Source organism: Pipistrellus kuhlii, unplaced genomic scaffold (assembly GCF_014108245.1).
Source record: "Pipistrellus kuhlii isolate mPipKuh1 unplaced genomic scaffold, mPipKuh1.p scaffold_m20_p_17, whole genome shotgun sequence".
Taxonomy (NCBI): domain Eukaryota; kingdom Metazoa; phylum Chordata; class Mammalia; order Chiroptera; family Vespertilionidae; genus Pipistrellus; species Pipistrellus kuhlii.
In genome coordinates this window covers 15,642,132-15,658,695 of record NW_023425482.1, presented here as the reverse complement: position 1 = coordinate 15,658,695, position 16,564 = coordinate 15,642,132, and the positions used below count along the sequence as shown (strand labels likewise).

Genomic DNA, 16,564 nt, shown 5'->3' with positions numbered 1-16,564 from the left:
GTTAGTAGTTCTATGGTGCATTGGAGCGGGGGGAGAGGAGGGGAGAATTCTGGGAAGGCTAAGAGATGCTATCTTGCATGGTAATGGAAACACACACACACACCTGCTCAGTGCAGTTGATTCTTTGAGGAAAGACCAGTCTATTCCAGATGTCTAGGGCGAATCTCCCTGAAGAAGGTCCAGGAAGAGCCCCTTGGAATGTGCCAGGTGGGAAAAGCCGTATGAGCTTGGGCCCCTGGGCTTGCACCTGCCTGTGCTTGCTGAGCGGCTAGGGCAAGTCCTCGTTCCCCGTCCCCCTGCGGACAGTTGTGGGACGGTGCGTTGTTCCCTGTGGTACTCATCAGCGATCGTTCCACAGCCGGTGCTTCCCGGTGCCACCTCCCTCACATACACTGCCAGGCGGATCTGAGACCTCCAGGCCAGACTCAACCCAACCTCCCAGCCCACACACAGCACACGTCCTGGTTCCACAGCAGCCCCGCCAGCTACCTTCCCACAGTGTGCACACACGTCCCCTGTAGAACCTTCTGGTCTGACCTCCCCCGTTCTCCCCCAGGCACCCTGCTTCACTGCTGACCACCCTCTCCTGTCCCCTCCAAATCCTGGGCTGGTACTTTATTTTACCTGGGAAACAGACAAAACCCCCAGGAAACCAAAACCCTGACTCCACCTCCTCTCACATACATAAGTTTTGGGGCCTCTCTCTCTCTTCTCTTGTTTTTTTTTTGTTTTTGTTTTTTGTTTTGTTTTCTTTTGTGTTAGGTTTGTTTTATTTATTCCAAGTAAACTTCCAGAACAGCTGATGATGGCAGACAAATCAGGGACATTTGCTCTTTTTACCTTCACCTGAAATACTGAGGACATGGGGAGAAGAAACAGTGAGGGTGAGAGTGAGGCAGAGGGCGTGGAGCCTGGCGCTGGAGTGCCGAGTCCAAATTCCCGGCATGATATTTGCCTTCTCGGGCCGCGGACTGGAACCACAGGCGCCCAGCCCGTCCTCAGCCGGACACACAGGCTGGCTTCAGCCCGGCGGGAGCACAACTCATGTATTGTGGTCCCCACAGGGACAGCCAGCCCCGCTCCCGCGAGGAGGCTTCGGACACTGGGGCAGAGCTGAGCTGGGGACACCCGTGGGAACAGGGCGCCCCTGCGCACTGACTTCAGAGAATGGTTCTGCCTTTCTCCCCGAGGACACCAAATTCGATGAGTCATGAGTTTGAGAGAAGAAAGAATCAACCGCCCTCCTTCCCCTCAATCCTCATCCTAGGAGGGAAAGGGCATTTTCTTTCTCACCTTTGAAAGGCATTGTGGGTCTGTCTCTATAACGTGTTTACAAAAAAAAAAAAAAAAAAAAATCATAAAAAAAAAGTCTAGTGTCGACTGGTGTTTTCGCCCGTGATGTTTACAGATTGCTGTCTGCTGCCCGGCTAGAACCCACCCAATGGCAAAGGGACAGAGCCAGGCTCAGTGCTGATGGGGCGAGAGACGCTCGCTCGTTCCTCCTGGCCCAGCGCCCCGTCCGTTTGGCCCTCGCCATCAACAACCGCTCGGCCTTGGTTTTCTTTGCCCGTTTTCCTGGCTTGATTTTTGCACTTTTCTCCCCTCGGGACCCTGAGATCTTGACTTCATTGCCAAAAAAACAACCCACGGAAGACCTCCCCCTTCATCCCTGACTCTCCTCCCTCCTCCCCTCCCAGTTCTGGTCAGTTCAGAGGACTTCACAATCACAAGTGTCCTGCAAAAATGCCTGAACATTTTCCTTAGGCCCTTGTGGATTTTTCCCCCTGAAAACTTAAACCAACAGAAGACTTATTAAAGGACATGTACAGCTACCCGTTTTCAGGCACTCGGTTTGAGAACATTTTAGCCATCGATGTTCACACGTGGCATCAGCTCACGCAAGATAGGTTTCTGTATTTATATATTCAGATACAAAGAAAACACCACCCTTATAAAATGTTTTAAAAAAAATGTTCGAAGTTGGGGGCAAAGCTTTCTTCATTAGTCAAGATGTTTTGATATATGGTATTAAAATCATGTCTAATAAAAGATGCATTGTGTGACTTTATTTTAATGGTGCTGTTACACAATCCAGAAATGGGCGTTGTACACCTGTCTCCCACTTCCTCCCCCCTCACCTCATTCGCCTTCCTTCAGGGTAATACTTGGTACTGTACTTGTGATGGGGTTTTCAGAGCACCCGTGCCTGGGTAGAGGGAACGTGGCATTCAGACCCCAGTCCCAGAGGTTCACTAGCCCTTCAAGCATCATGGAGTCAACCCGCCATCACCTGTGGAACCGTTGTGACAAAACACTTCTGCAAGATCTGCAGGGGCGATGATCTCGCAGCCACTGGAGGCTGCAAGGATGTGCGTCCTTCCAGCGCCCGGCCCCCTGCCCCCCCTTCTTCCTCTGTTCCCCATCACACGTGCTGCCTGCCTGTTGCCCAGTCCATGCTCAGTGCTGACTCATGGGCATGCTTCATTGAGGCCCAGAGACAGGCCCTGTTATGGGGCTGAGCCAGCCCCAAGCCACTCGGGGCCCACAAGAGTTGGCACAACTTGGGCTGGGCAGGATGCTCCGGGCAGTGGATAGCACTGCACAGCTGGCCTCTCTGCCTGTGCTGGACAGGCTGCCAGAGCAGCATCCCAGGGCCCCCTGCGGAGCCTGCGAAGGACTGCTCTGGAGGAGTCCGCTCCAGCCTCTGCCCCTCTCCGTGCTCTGTTGCCTCTACCCCCACCAGGCCCTGGCTCTGCAGCCGTCTTCCACCAGACGCTTCCTGAAGCACCTGCTCTGCGAGGGCATTGCAGGCCCGCGAGCTAAGGGACAGGCACGCTCGGCGTGTTCAGAAAAATACGAAAGAAGAGTATGTGTCTGAGCTGGGCCTTGGAGTCAGACCCTCCAGAAGCGGGGACCCCCTGGGCCAGTGATCACCATGGTGGCCAGGATGTGGGCTCAGAACTGTCTGCATGTGGCTCCTCTACTTGGCAGAATGATCTTGGGGAAAATGACTTTGCTCACCTAAACTTCAGATTCCTCGCATGTGAAAGGACAAGGTCGTGCGAGAGTCTGCCCAGAAGCCCCTGGCACGTGCATCGCGGGCTCTCTCAGCTACGTCACCACAGAGCATTGTTCTATTCACAGCACCGCCTGCTTCTGCCTGGCAACTGTGTCTCCCTGTTCTATATTTAATTCCTCCAGCAAAGCTCGCCCTGAAGGAGATCTCCTTGCCTGACCCCTGGGCTGCAGGCAGAGGGCTATGTGCCCACCTCCGTTGCGTAGGCCTGGCGGCTTTGGCAACATCCTGTGAGCCAGGTGGGGCAGGGCCAGGGCCCACACCAGGTGCTATTCCAGGCTCCTGGGGCTGATGCTAACTCCCCTCCTCACCTCCCAACGACGTGCCCCCCACCCCCACCTGACACACTGCAGCCCTCTGCTGACAACTAGGTCCTCCGAATCCAGACCTAGTTCCTGGGTGCCAGCTCCTGGGTGGGGGTGGGCCAGGGTGTGTGGGCTTCCCAGGTGGAACTAATGTCTGTCATCGTCCCTCCTGACAGCTCTCAGAGGGGAGAGGAGGGCAGGAGCTGGGGGGAGGGGGGGGGGGTTTCCACCCACTGTCTTTGGGGCCTTCCTGGTCAGGAGCATCTCACTAGTACAAAAATCATCTAGTAGCATTTAATGTTGTTGAGGTTTATAGGAGAATGTCCTTATTCTTTACGAGACAGATGGTGAATTATGTAGGCAAATGATGTCAAGAAATATGTAAATTTCAAACGGGTTTCTCCAAAATACACCCAACAAATGAGACAAAAATATCCCTTGTTGAATCTTCAGTGGCTGGTATGTCAGTGAACAGTGTACTTGTTCTTTCAACTCTTCTGTATGTTTGGAATTTTTCCTAATAAAAAAAAAACTATGGGGAAATAGCCATTTGTTGAGCATCTACTAGTTGCCAGGCAGTGGGAGGCTTATCAGAGAAGAGCCCTGTCCTGTAGGAGGGAAATCTGGAAGGTGGGGTCTAGGAGCTGTGTCTCCGTGGAGTATATGAGGCCAACCTGTATGGGTGGTTTGGGAGGGACTAACGAGACCTGCCCCACACCACCCCTTGGCACAGCTACTGCTCCCATCTAGGGCAGCGGGTGGGGGTTGGGGGGGCGGGGAGAGAACAAGTCACAGGGGAGCAAACTCCAGGATCAGCCCAGTGTTAGTTACCATGGAGGAAGGGTTCCTGGAACAAGTAGACTAACGCATCACAGCGGGCTGCCTCTGCCCAGGGCCTGAACATTGGATGGCAAGAGGTAAGGGGGTGGAGGATGGAGGCAGGGAAGGAACTCGGCTTGGAGAGAGCCTGTTTCCTTAGGCGCCAGGGGATGAGGGAGTTGGGCCCACAGCTATATGCTCCTGGGACCTGCAGCGGGGGGAGTTTAGAGATTGGCTTCCAGGACTGCGTCCTGCCCCCTCCCTGAGGGCTGAGAGCTATAGGCCCTGACGGGTAAGCTGGGCCCCAGCAGTGGCTGGGGTGTCGGAAGTTTATGGTGGCAGGCGCCCTCAAGTGGGCTTACGGGGAACAACGGTCAGGTAGCCCAGACAGAAGCTCTGGCCGGGGATCCCCGGGCACAGCACACCTGGTCGACAGATTCTGACGTGGAGGGCAAAAGAGCTGGGAATTTTAATAAGTCACACTCTGGAGAGGTGTGGTACAAGGAGAGTCACCTCACTTCCATTCCCAGTGATTCGTAGCTGCTGCTTAAAGGACACGCACAGAATGTTCTAAGGCCCAGTTGGCACTCGGGGGCGGAGTCTGTCGGAAGTGATGTTGACCATGGGCAAGTCCTCAGGTTCTGGGGTTCCTGAAGGTGACCTCCCCTGTAGCCTGTGCACCATCCCCTCCCCAGGCTGCAGTAAGTCAGAGGACAGGTCTGGAACGAGGGGCGGGGGTGTCACTGTCTCAATCACCTGGGGGGGAGGGGCTGCGCAGGAAGTCATCACAGGTTCTGCCCACTCACCTCCAGGCAGCCACAAACGGGGTTCATGTCTATTAGAACTGAGGGTGCTGAGTTCCTCAGACTTTGTCCCCGGATCCCAGCAAGGGGGAGGCCTTGGGGAGGGCAGTCAGCTCAGCCTTTGGGACAGGACTGGCTGTATAAGAGAGAAGCAGCAGCTTCACTGGCTTACAGTTACTGAACCAAAGGCTCCTGGGACAGCAAGAGGGCCAGGGAGGGGCCAGGCCTTCAGGCTTCTCTCTCCTCTTCTGGCCTTGAGTTCCAGATAAGAGGCAAAGGCAGAGCTGTTCTGTGGCTTGAAGAACCCAGACTGGAAGTTCCACTGTCTGGGGTTTGTGTGCCAAGTGCTCGGAGCCCCTCATAGCACCTTGCCCGGGTTCATGAGGCCTCGGGGATCCAGCATGGCCTTGAGCTGCCGCATGGTCTCTATGCCCACGGCTCCCACCTCCTCCTGCAGCAGCTGCCGTTTGCCCAGCCCAATGCCGTGTTCCCCTGTGCATGTACCGTGGAGTGCCAGCGCCCGCCTGCGAAGCGGTGAAGAGACCATCAGTGGGGGGCTCCCCCCACTCCCCTCGGCCTCTCCCTCCTCCCTGGCCCGGACTTTGCTACCTTCCCAGCTGGCATGCAAAGGCCTCAAGCCTGCCGAGCTCCTCGGTGTCCTCCGGGTCTACCAGCAGGATGCAGTGGAAGTTGCCGTCGCCCACGTGTCCAACAATGGTTCCTGGGGGCCCAGAGGACCGAGCTGCTGCTCCCAGCCCAGCCTCCCGCCCTCCCCCCTCACTCCAGCAGTGGGCAGGCAGCACCTGTGAGCCCAGAGGCCTTCAGGTCCTCCTTGGTCTGCACCAGGATCTCCGGCAGCCGGGAGATGGGCACACAGACGTCAGTGGCATAGCCCTGGGGCGGGGGCAGGCCTGTGAGATTCTCCCCTCACCCCCTGCCTGCCCAGAGGGAAGGGGTCACAGTAGTCAAGGTCTAGGGGGCTCTCGAGGACTCAATTTCCCCTGTACAAGATGATGGCTGGGACATGTCCTCCAGACACTGCCAGCCAAGGCTTCCACAGCTCTCTCCTTACTCCCCACCCTTGCTGTGTCCCTCCCCACCCCTCTTCCCTGTGTGCCCACGGCCTGGCTCAATGCAGAGGCCCCTCCTAAGGCTTGGGCAGACGACTCTGCTTTCCCTCTACCGGCTGAGTGGGGGCAGTTCTGCCTGCTGTGGGCTTAGCCTGCTGCTCCGGACACCAGGGCAGTGGGCTGAGGAAAGGGTGCGTGGGTCCCACTCCCCCTCGGCCCGGCTCACCTTGCAGCCCGGCCGCAGGGCCAGGGCGGCGTACCAGGCGTTGTGCCGGGCGGCCCAGAGCTGGCTGCGCTCCTCCGCCTCCTTGGCCCAGGAGAAGTGGAAGGCGCCGTTGGCCTGGGTGATCTCCTCTGCAGGGGACGGGCGGGGGGTGGGGGGGGAGGATTGACTCCAGGCCCTACGCCGCCCGGCAGCCCCTGCCCCTGCCCCCCAGCACCCCGGCGCACCTGTCCGCTGCACCTGCTCCACCAGGGCCTGCTGGGAGCCGTGGAACTCGAGGAACAGCGTGGGTGCCACGGAGCAGTCCAGTTTGCTGTACCTGATGCAGGCGTCCATCATGACCTCATCCAGGAACTCTGGGACCGAGGAGAGGGCAGGTGACGCGAGGGCCGGCCTTCAAAGGGGGCCTCTCCCGGGAGCCCGCCCGGACCGCCCCGCTCCCGGCTCACCGATGCGGGCCACGGGCACCGCGGCCTGGAGGATGTGCACGGTGCTGTCCACGGCCGCCTGGACGCTGGGGAACGCGCAGGTGGCGGCCACCGTGGCCTCGGGGGCGGGGTGCAGGCGCAGGGTGGCGGCTGTGATGAGGCCCAGGGTTCCCTCCGAGCCCACAAAGAGCCCGGTGAGGTTGTAGCCCGCTGCGCTCTTCCTGGACCCCGGGGACACGCAGGTAGGTGAGTGCCCAGGCCAGAAGTGGGGGCACTAGTCCTCAGGCCCCTGTCAGGGGTGGTACTGAGCCCAAGGTTGGGGTTGCCCTCTCGGCTCAGACTGCCATCAAAGCCTACGTTCCCTGGCCCAGGCTAGGTGGGCCTTAAGCAAGAACAAGCCCCAGTGCCATCCGCTTTGTCCCAGTGACAGTTTCAGAAGCCGGGCGCCGCCTAGGGGAGGACGATGCTCACCGGTAATGCCGGCCCCGGCCCGCGGTGTGCAGCAGCTGCCCGCCAGGCAGCACCACCTCCAGGTTCAGCACGTTGTCCCGGATGGTGCCGTAGCGCACGGCGTTGGTGCCCGAGGCCCCTGTGGCCGCCATGCCACAGAGGGAAGCATCTGCACCGGGGTCTGGAGAGGACAGGCAGGAGGCAGCCTGGAGCAGACGCCCAGGGGCTGGCGGGGGAGGGGGGGAGGGACCCTGCAAGCCCCTCCAAAGAGCCCTGCCTCCAGGGAGCCCGCAGGGCCGCAGCCTACCTACAGGAAACCAGAGGCCAGTGCCCCGCAGGTGGGTGTTGAGTGCTTTGCGGGTGACGCCGGGCTCCACCACCACAGAGAAGTCCTCTGGGTTCAGCGCCAGGATGCGGTCCATGTGGGTCAGATTGAAGCAGACGCCACCCTGGCAGAAGGGGTTGTCAGGGGTTGGTTGACCTAGTTTTTCTGCCAGCCCCAGGCCCCAGGCCCTCCCAGCCTGAAGCTGACCCTCCCAGCAGCCAGGCCAGGTCCTCAGATGGCAAGGAAGGAGGATTGGACCTGAGCCACCAAGCTGAGTGTGTGTGTGTGTGTGTGTGTGTGTGTGTGAGGCACGAAAGTAACAAGTGTGATGGGTCCAGGGCGCGGCCACCGTACCTGCACGGCACAGACTCCGCCCTCCAGCCCAGTGCCCGTGCCGAAGGGGATGATGGGGACGCCGTGGCCGTAGCACAGGGCTGCCAGCCGGCTGACTTGCTCCACGTTCTGGGGCCACACCACGGCGTCCGGAGGTTGGCACCTAGAACCAGACCCTCAGCAGTTTAGGGGGGGGCACGAGACTCCCTGGTCCCGCTCAGGATCCCCAAGGTAGTGTAAGACCTGGGGCTGCGCATGGGACCGGGGTATGGAGGACAGAATGCCAGAGTACCCCCAAGGCAAATGCGCGGGGAAGAAGCCAGCCCAGCACCCTCACTCTCTGGCGGGGGAGGGGACCCCCACACCTGTGCATGGACTCATCGTGCCCGTGTTGTTGTAGGACCGCAGCGGCCGTAGACACGTGGGGGCTCCCCACCACTGCCCTCAGAGCCTGCACAAAGTCCTCGCCGAGTTTGCCCTGCGGGGAAGAGACACTTGGGGCCACGGGCCTGCCCCTGTGGGAGGTGGGGGTGGGGGGGCTGAAGTGGGAGAGGGGCTGCCTGGCCCCCTGGCACTGCCTCCGAGGCCCACCAGAAGCAGATCCACTCTGCAGGCCTGGAGTGCCCCTTTCCAAACAGAACCACGGGGCTCAGTGTTTCACTTCAGAAAAACTGCCACCGGACGAGAAGAATGGGATTCACTCTACAAAGCGGGTCATCAGCAGGGTTCCATAACGTAGCCAGTCCTGCCTCAGGGCCTGGGAAAGGTTACTCTCTCCGTTCTCTAAGGCCAGCCAGGCGCTGCTCTACACCAGGGACAGAAGGAGGAAAAAGCCCCATTGCCCACCGACTGCAGTGCCCCAGCCCCGTCGGCTCTGCCTCGGGACTTGTAGGGCTCTTAGGGCCTTTCCGGCCTTTCTTCCCATTTTACAGATGGACAGTCAAGGCCAGCGAGTCAAAGGCAGAGCCTAGCCTAGAACCCAAGTCCTTGCCTCCCAGACCCTCTTTCAAAAGGTGTGTATTAGCCAAAACCGGTTTGGCTCAGTGGATAGAGCGTCAGTCTGCGGACTGAAGGGTCCCAGGTTCGATTCCGGTCAGGGGCATGTGGGTGGCACATCCCAGCAAGGGGTGTGCAAGAGGCAGCTGATGGATGTTTCTCTCTCATCGGTGTTTCTAGCTCTCTATCCCTCTCTCTTCTCTGTGAAAAATCAATTTAAAAAAAAAAAAAAGGTGTGTATATATCTGGGTGCCCCAATGGGACACCCTGCAGCCCACAAGCCTTTCATTTGGCATTCTCTCCCTTAGACAGCCTGGGAGCCTTGGCCAACTCACTCAGCACCCATGCTTGACACCCGGTGAGCCCATCGATCCTCCGTTCAAGGTCACGTGGTGCTGGGGCAGCACAAAGCCTGGTGGGACGTGGCATGTGGGGGGAGCCCACCCTCCAGGGAGCCTTCCCTGCCTACCTGCTTTATCCTGGAGCAGTAGCCCCTCCAGGGGAAGTGCCCCCAGGTGGCTGTGGCCCGCAGCAGACTGGCCATAGCTGGGCAGTGGCGAAAGGGGTATGGACACTTAAGCTGGGAGCTGCACCAGCCCATTGGCTGTGCTCGGGGTGGAGCCTACTTAAGGTGGCACTCCTTAAGGTGGCGCTGCCAGACCTCGCTGAGTCAGGTGTGTCTTCCAGGATCTGCACTTGTAAAGGAGAGGCTCGCCTTAACACAAACGGAAACAGAAGAGCAGGGCTTCCCATGGTTCTTCAAACAAAGCCAGGCTCCTTGCCACGGTCTTCAAGGTCCTGCCAGTTCTCACTCACCTCTCCATTGACCCCACTTCCTTCCAATCTCCTCTTTGGCCTCTGAGCTTCAGCTTCACGTTCCCTTCCTGCCTACTCCCAGCTCCAGCCAGGCTCAGGGCCTTGACCACAGCCTTGTCTTTCTGACCCTCAAGGCTCCACTGTGTTGTCACAGAGTAGGTGAAATGAGGGGTGTGAGGAGGAAAAGTGCAAGGGATGACATGGAGTATGGTGATGAGGCAATCCAGGAAGCCTTCCTGGAAGAGGGGAGCTAAGGATAAACAGCAGTTCACCAGGTAAGTGAAGACTGTTGAATCCCTTTCATCTCCTCCCTCCCACGGGGCAGATCCCACTCTTGGCGAGTGATGTGGCTTCTGCTTTTGAAAGTATTTCAAGCTCAGTTTTCCTCCCACAGCAAATTTGATGGAGCATGTAGCTAACATTATGGTGATACATCTATTCCTTGTGTTTTCCTTCCCAATCGAATCAGGAATTCAAAACATCTACTTCGGTCCTTCTCCCCAACCACCCTTGAATAAATTCACCTTTCCACTCTCGATGTGTGGCTTGTCTCAAAAAACTCCTCCTTCATAGTTGGCTAGTCCAAATCACGGTTCAGTGGAAGTCCACTAACTGTATTTGGTTAATGTGTCTCATAAATCTCTTACAATCAGCAGCAGTTTCACTCTCCCCGCCTTTTTCCATGCCATTTATTTGTTAAGGAAACTGGATCCCCTGTTCTGTAGGATTTTCCACATTCTGTTTTTAGGTGGTCGCATCTTTGTGGCATTGATTCATGTATTTCTCTAATCTTATAAACTGTTAGATCTAGATGTGGTGCTGCCCAATACAATTTTCTGTGCTGATGGGACTCTACATCTGTGCTTCCCAGTATGATAGCTATTAGCCACATGTAGCTATTGGTATTAGTGCTGTCTATGGTTGGGGAAGAGAGGCCAGCTAGAGAGTGTGGCAAACCCTAAAAGAACCACCATGTGGATCCCTAGGGTCTGGAGCAGGGCCATGACATCTGCAACAAAGAGCCCTGGCCCACTGCTCCGTCCTCCGTCCTGGGTAAGATGGTGAATGGGACCCCAAGACATCAGTTGATCATGCAGGTCCAAAACAACCCATTATAGAGGCAACAGAAACAAACAAAATGAGGCACAGGCAGGGCCCGAGGGCAAAGTAAGCTGCACAAGTAGGCGGCCCAGTCCCCCCAAGACACCCATCATTGCCTGGCCAACTCTTCTTCCTCGGCTCATACCTATGGCCGCATGGGGGAACGTTCATGACCAGCTGATAGAGGAAGGGAAATTTCTCTCTTGATTCATGAGTGGGTTGGCTCAATATGAGGATGTAAGCTGAAAATGGACTGATGCTGCTGTACAGCCCCGCTTAGGGGTAACCCTGAAATCCTCCCGAATGGCAGACCTCCAGGCCCTGTATCTGGTCATCCTCTTTTGTAGAAAGAAAACTGGCTCACCAGAAGAATGTATATGGCCCCATGGACACCGGTGAATGGCTTGGCTGGTCGGCCAGAGCCTATGAGGGGAAAGATTAGAAAATTAGGGTCAAGGAGGTTGGGGAAGAGGCATGTAGTTGGAGCAAAAGGTGTAGGTACAAAGTGAGATCTTTATATCTCATGTATCACATGCCAGTGCCCAGCAGAGAACATCTACCATGCAGGAGACTAAATGAAGTGGGAAGCAAGATTCAGCCAGTTGGCATCGGCCAAGCTCTCTCAATAACCACCCCAGTGCTGGCATAATGGTGGTAGGGATACGGGCTAATAATGGGCCCACCCACATGGGCACCCACTCACTAAGACTGCTCTAGCTACCGCTATGCTGTGGGTCTCCCCTACTGCCACACCGAATCCCCCACATGGTGCCATTCCTCAGGGAGACCTGCCAGTCAGGGCCTCTGGCAACAAGGTGCTTACATTCCCCTCGGGCTTCTCTTGGCTGAAACCCACACAACACACACGGGCAAGCTCTGCCTCTCCTGCCTACGGGGCCTCAGCTCGCCCATCTGTCTGAAGGCTCACTGTGTTTGATTCATCATGGGGTATAGTAATAACATCGCCTCAGGCCAGGTGACTCGCTTTTTAACAAAGGAGGTGTAATAGTGGGACTCATTACTGACCATGGGATTCGCCGATCCTAAAGTCTCCCTCACCATTCAGAGCCACTCGCCTCTCAGAGCAATAGAAGGAATGGCCTTTGCAAGGTGCAGCAAAGGCACCAGCTTAGAGATGCATCCAGTCAACCACAGAGCCAGAAGAGGACTTTTTTATATGGGTAACAGATAAAGGGTGAGTACCATATTATTTGTAAGTTTCTATTTCGAAATGATTTTACACTTACAGAAAAATTGCAAAAATAGTAGAGAGGAGTTCTATATACTCTTCACTTAGTTTCCTCGCTAATGTTGATGTCGTAGATAACCATAGCGTAAATATCAAAACTAAGGACTGGGAAGGCCCTGGCCACCAGGTAGCTTAGTTGTTAGGAACATTGTCTCAATACACCAAGGTTGTGGGTTCAATCCCTGGTCAGGGCACATACAAGAGTCAACCGATGAAGCAATAAAGTAGAACAACAAATGTCTCTCTTTCAAAATCAATAATATTTTTTAAAAAGAGTTTTAAGCCAAAACCGCTTTGGCTCAGTGGATAGAGCGTCGGCCTGTGGACTGAGGGGTCCCAGGTTCGATTCCGGTCACGAGCACACCTTGGTTGCCGGCACATCCCCATTGGGGGGTGTGTAGCAGGCAGCTGATTGATGTCTCTCTCTCATCGATGTTCTGACTCTCTGTCCTTCTCCTTTCCTCTCTGTAAAAAATCAATAAAATATATATATTTTTTAAAAGTTTTAAAAAAAAGAACTGGTAAAAAAAAAATAATTGGTACAGTTAGGGAATTGGTACAATACTAAACTACAAATTGTATTTCACTTATTTTTCCACTGACATCCTCCTTTTTAGGGGTATTTGCTTTGTCCAGGATCTAGTCCAACACCTCACACTGCGTTTAGTTGTCTCTCCAGCAGTTTGCAACCGTTCCTCAGGCTTTCCTTTGTCTCTCTGACCTTGACATTTTCTTTTTTGTTGATCTCCACCTGAGAATATTTTTTTTCCGGTGATTTTTAGAGAGAGTAGAAGCAAAGGGGGGGATACACACACACACAGAGAGAAACAATGATGTAAGAGAGACACACTGATTGGTTACCTCCTGCACATGCCCCGACCAGGCCCAGGTATGGAGACTACAACCGAGGTACGTGCTCTTGACCGGAATTGAATCTGTGACAGGCCGATGCTCTAACCACTGAGAAAATTAGCGAGGGCCTGACCTTGACATCTTCAGTTCCTTTATAGAACGTTCCTTTATAGAACGTTCCTCAGTTTGGGTTGTCCCATGTTTTCCTCAAGAGATTGTGGCCTTTGGTAAGAATACCAAAGAACTGATGCCTCCTTCTCAGTGCATCGTATCGGTAGGATAAGAGTGGATGTGTCTTTAACCTTGACCACTTAGTTTAAGTGATATTTGTGGGGATTCTGCACTGTCCGGTTACTGTTTTCCTCTTTGGATTTAATAAATTTATTGGGGGAGGTTCTTTAAGATGGTGTCCAAAGCCAGTCACCAGGCCAGCCTCAACCGAAGAGATGGGGAAAGAGATGGCACCTTCTGTTAAGAAAACCTGCAAAGTCACGTTGCAGAGGGCGTGGAGGCAGGCGGGCCCTTCCGTGGGGCCACTTCGTTTTCGTAATCAACTCCAAATCCCACCGATACCGAGTACTTCTGATACAGGAATAAGTTCCCTCCGTGCTGTTCGGCAAAGGCGGCCCAACAGTTGTACACAAAGAAATGATTGTGTATAAGGGAGGAGGAGATCATTATTTCCTCCATGTTCTTCATCAGGATGACTTTTCTAGAAAAACAAAACACAAAACCAGTTTCTCATGGCATAAAAAAAAAACACAAAAAAACAAACAAAAAAAAAACACCGTAGCTCATTATGCAGTAAAAGGGTTGACTAAGCAGGCCTGGACTATCTAAACCCTGTACCTTGTGAAGAAAGGATCAGCTGTTGCCAAGCTCTTGGGAGGTATCTCTAAGCTCTGGCGGTATCCTGCCTGATAAGAGTGTCTTTCTTTACCCGGAGGCCTTTGGCCAGCCAGACAGTCTGTGCTAACAGTGTGATTTATCCTGGGCGCCTTGGGCCACATGGCATATCAGCTTGACCTCTGCTGGGTCTGGAAACGAAGATCCGCTGTAGAGGCAGCCAGACACACCGGTGTGACCAAACCCTAATAAAACCCCTGGACACCAAGGCTCTGGTGAGCATCTGGTTAGCAACACTTCCTATGCATAGTCACATGTAATCGAAGGGAGAGCTAAGTGCAGCCTGCACGACTCCACTGAGAGAGGACAACTGAAATCTTGTTCTGGTGCCTCCGGGACCCTGACTTTTGTGCCTTTTTCCTCTGTGATTTTAGTCTGTATCGTTTCACTGCAGGCAACTGTAACCAGGAGCATTAACTGCTTGCTGAACTCTCCGAGTCCTTCTAGACTTGCAGGGGTAAGTAACGTCTCATGAGCTTGCGACATCATTTGGTCTGGCCCTGCCAAGGCATGAGGGTTGAGTTAATTAAATGTTTGATCAAACATAGCAGGCTAATTTTTAACCTGATAATTTTGTATGGCCCGTGAATAAAGTTACAAATATCCAAATGGCCCTAGGCAGACAAAAAGGTTCCCATAGGGATACCTGGACACAGTCACATTATCATTTTGAAACCATAAATAGATTATCTTTGTCTAAAACTTGTTTTTATTTTATTTCATGTTTTTGTTGATCTTTAGAGAGAGAGGAAATGAGGATAGAGAGAGAGGAACATCCATGAGAAACATCCATCAGCTGCCTCCTGCATGGCCCCTACTGGGGATCAAGCCCATTACCCAGGCATGTGTCCTGATTGGCAACCAAACTAGTGACCTCTCGGTTCAGGGTTTGAGGCTGAACCACTGAGCCACCCTGGCTGGGCAGAATTAAAACTTGTTGACTTCTCCAGGCTTTAGTTCTTTCCATTTGTAAACAGGTATTTGGACTAACAGATCCCTGATTCTTTTTGTCTCTGGGTCTGCACATAAAATGTGGGAAGCTCTGGTTCAACTGCTTCATTTTCTAATAGTACTTCGCCTGATAATAGTTATGTCTGTCCTGACCTACGAGAAGCTACCTATAAATCCCCTATAAAAACAATACTTACAATACTAGAACTTATTCAGAATGGCGACGCCTCTTTTCCTTCTCGATGTGAACAAATAGGATAATCTTTAGGTGTTCCTCCACAAGGAGGGGACAGGGCAAGGAACTCGCTGGAGTTCTTTGCATCCCTAAGACCTGGCCAGCAGGAGAGAGGGACTGAAGGGGCAGCTACCTACTCTGGCACTCTGCAGGGGCCACACCTGTTTCACTCACCTGGGCAGCACTGAAGAATGGAGTGATGCTGGTACTGCCCATTCCAGCAGGATGCAGGATGGATGCATGGGCAGCACTTGTTATCCTCAGGTGGACGGGACCACAGGATTGGGTGATACTGGTAGTAGCTGGATTTCAAGCATCATCAGGTCATTCATCCGTTTATCTATGCCAAGCACGGTGCTGGGAAGGCAGAGATAAATGAGGATGACAGTCCTCGTATGCCCAGAGGCTCCTTTGTAAGTCATTGGCCGTGTAAGAATCCTTCATTCATCAAGAAGAAAGATGGACTTGTCAAATGCTCAGTAAAATAACTGGATTTTGCAAGTTTAGGTTGCTTCATTCCCAAGTTAACTTACGTTAAAAATAAAGGAAAGAGCCGAGACCGGTTTGGCTCAATGAATAGAGCGTCGGCTTGGGGACTGAAGGGTCCCGGGTTCGATTCCGGTCAAGGGCATGTGCCTTGGTTGCGGGCACATCCCCAGTAGGGGGTGTGCAAGAGGCAGCTGATCGATGACTCTCTCTCATCAATGTTTCTAACTATCTCTCTCCCTTCTTCTCTGTACAAAATCAATTAAATATAATAAATATAATAAATAAATAAATAAATAAATAAATAAATAAAGGAAAGCGCATGAGATATTCACTTTGCTCCATATCAGGATAATTGTTGCAGGCTTCCTGCTTTGTAATTTTGCCATGAGAACAATAGACTGAAGGCCACTTGTGAGAGCCCAAGTGAGGAGGGGAAAGCTGTGATTATGTATCATTCCTTCCCATCATCTCAGGTATAAAAGGAGGAGGCAGGTCCACTTGCTGTGAGGAATTGGTGCTTCGATGGAGTGATGTTCTCAGATATTGGAAATAATCCAAGGAAAGGAACATCTGCCAATAGGGATCTGATTATCGATCCTAATACCAGATGATTGGGTCTTGGTTCAACATTATCTGTTCAGTAAAGACTTCTCTGTTCACTCTGTTAAAAAATGCACCACCACGACTGGCTGCCAGCACTCCTGATATAAACTTTTTAGCCCTGAATGCCACCTGCCATGCTGTGTTTCACTTAGTGCTTACTGCCTGTCCTCCCAACTGGAATGTAAGCTCACAAGGCGCTCCCAGCTTTGCTCTAGCCTAGTGTCTGCTATTCAGAGGATGCTTGGCAATCTTGATTGCAGGAATGCTGAATAAGAGTAGGAACTAAAAACACTGGGGGAGCCTTAGGCAGTTTTGCTCAATGGATAGAGCATCGGCCTGTGGACTGAAGGGTCCCAGGTCGATTCTGGTCAAGGCATATGCCAGGGTTGTGGGCTCAATCCCCAGTGTGGGGTGTGCAGGAGGAATCTGATCAATGATCCACATCATTGATGTTCCTATCTCTCTCTCCCTTTCTGAAATCAATAAAAATATATTTTTAAAAACAACAAACATACACCTGGAGGAAAAACCTGA

At 53.6% G+C, this 16,564-nt stretch overlaps 2 protein-coding genes across 5 annotated transcripts in view; one reads left to right on the top strand and one right to left on the bottom strand.

Moving 5' to 3' along the window:
- Nucleotides 1-3,928, top strand: part of ZNRF1 (zinc and ring finger 1) — a 99,667-nt gene extending 95,739 nt beyond the window's left edge. Inside the window, exon 5 of one of the 4 annotated variants that reach the window (XM_036440474.2) lies at nt 1,409-3,928. The gene's annotated coding sequence lies outside the window, so the exon portion shown is untranslated. Of the gene's footprint in view, nt 1-762 lie in introns of all 4 variants that reach the window. The other 3 variants (XM_036440475.2, XM_036440473.2, XM_036440471.2) reach the window with 3 other exon arrangements.
- Nucleotides 3,929-5,162: 1,234 nt separating this feature from the next.
- On the bottom strand, nt 5,163-9,426 carry LDHD (lactate dehydrogenase D). The gene is made up of 11 exons (XM_036440465.2): nt 9,298-9,426; nt 8,198-8,310; nt 7,854-7,995; nt 7,482-7,623; nt 7,196-7,355; nt 6,746-6,945; nt 6,524-6,652; nt 6,300-6,427; nt 5,807-5,897; nt 5,613-5,724; nt 5,163-5,527 (listed from the first exon to the last, which is right to left on the bottom strand). Exons 1-11 carry the CDS (start codon nt 9,370-9,372, stop codon nt 5,362-5,364), a joined length of 1,458 nt encoding a protein of 485 aa, XP_036296358.2. The 5' UTR covers nt 9,373-9,426; the 3' UTR covers nt 5,163-5,361.
- Nucleotides 9,427-16,564: the final 7,138 nt, after the last annotated feature.

What these genes read in the sequence shown, in the direction of transcription:
- LDHD (XM_036440465.2), bottom strand. Translation starts at nt 9,372, where the DNA reads ATGGCCAGTCTGCTGCGGGCCACAGCCACCTGGGGGCACTTCCCCTGG. An exon ending in GCGGAGTCTGTGCCGTGCAG is followed by an intron (nt 7,624 to 7,853) that starts GTACGGTGGCCG and finishes CCCTTCTGCCAG; the next exon opens with GGTGGCGTCTGCTTCAATCT. An exon ending in TGGCCTCTGGTTTCCTGTAG is followed by an intron (nt 7,356 to 7,481) that starts GTAGGCTGCGGC and finishes TGTCCTCTCCAG; the next exon opens with ACCCCGGTGCAGATGCTTCC.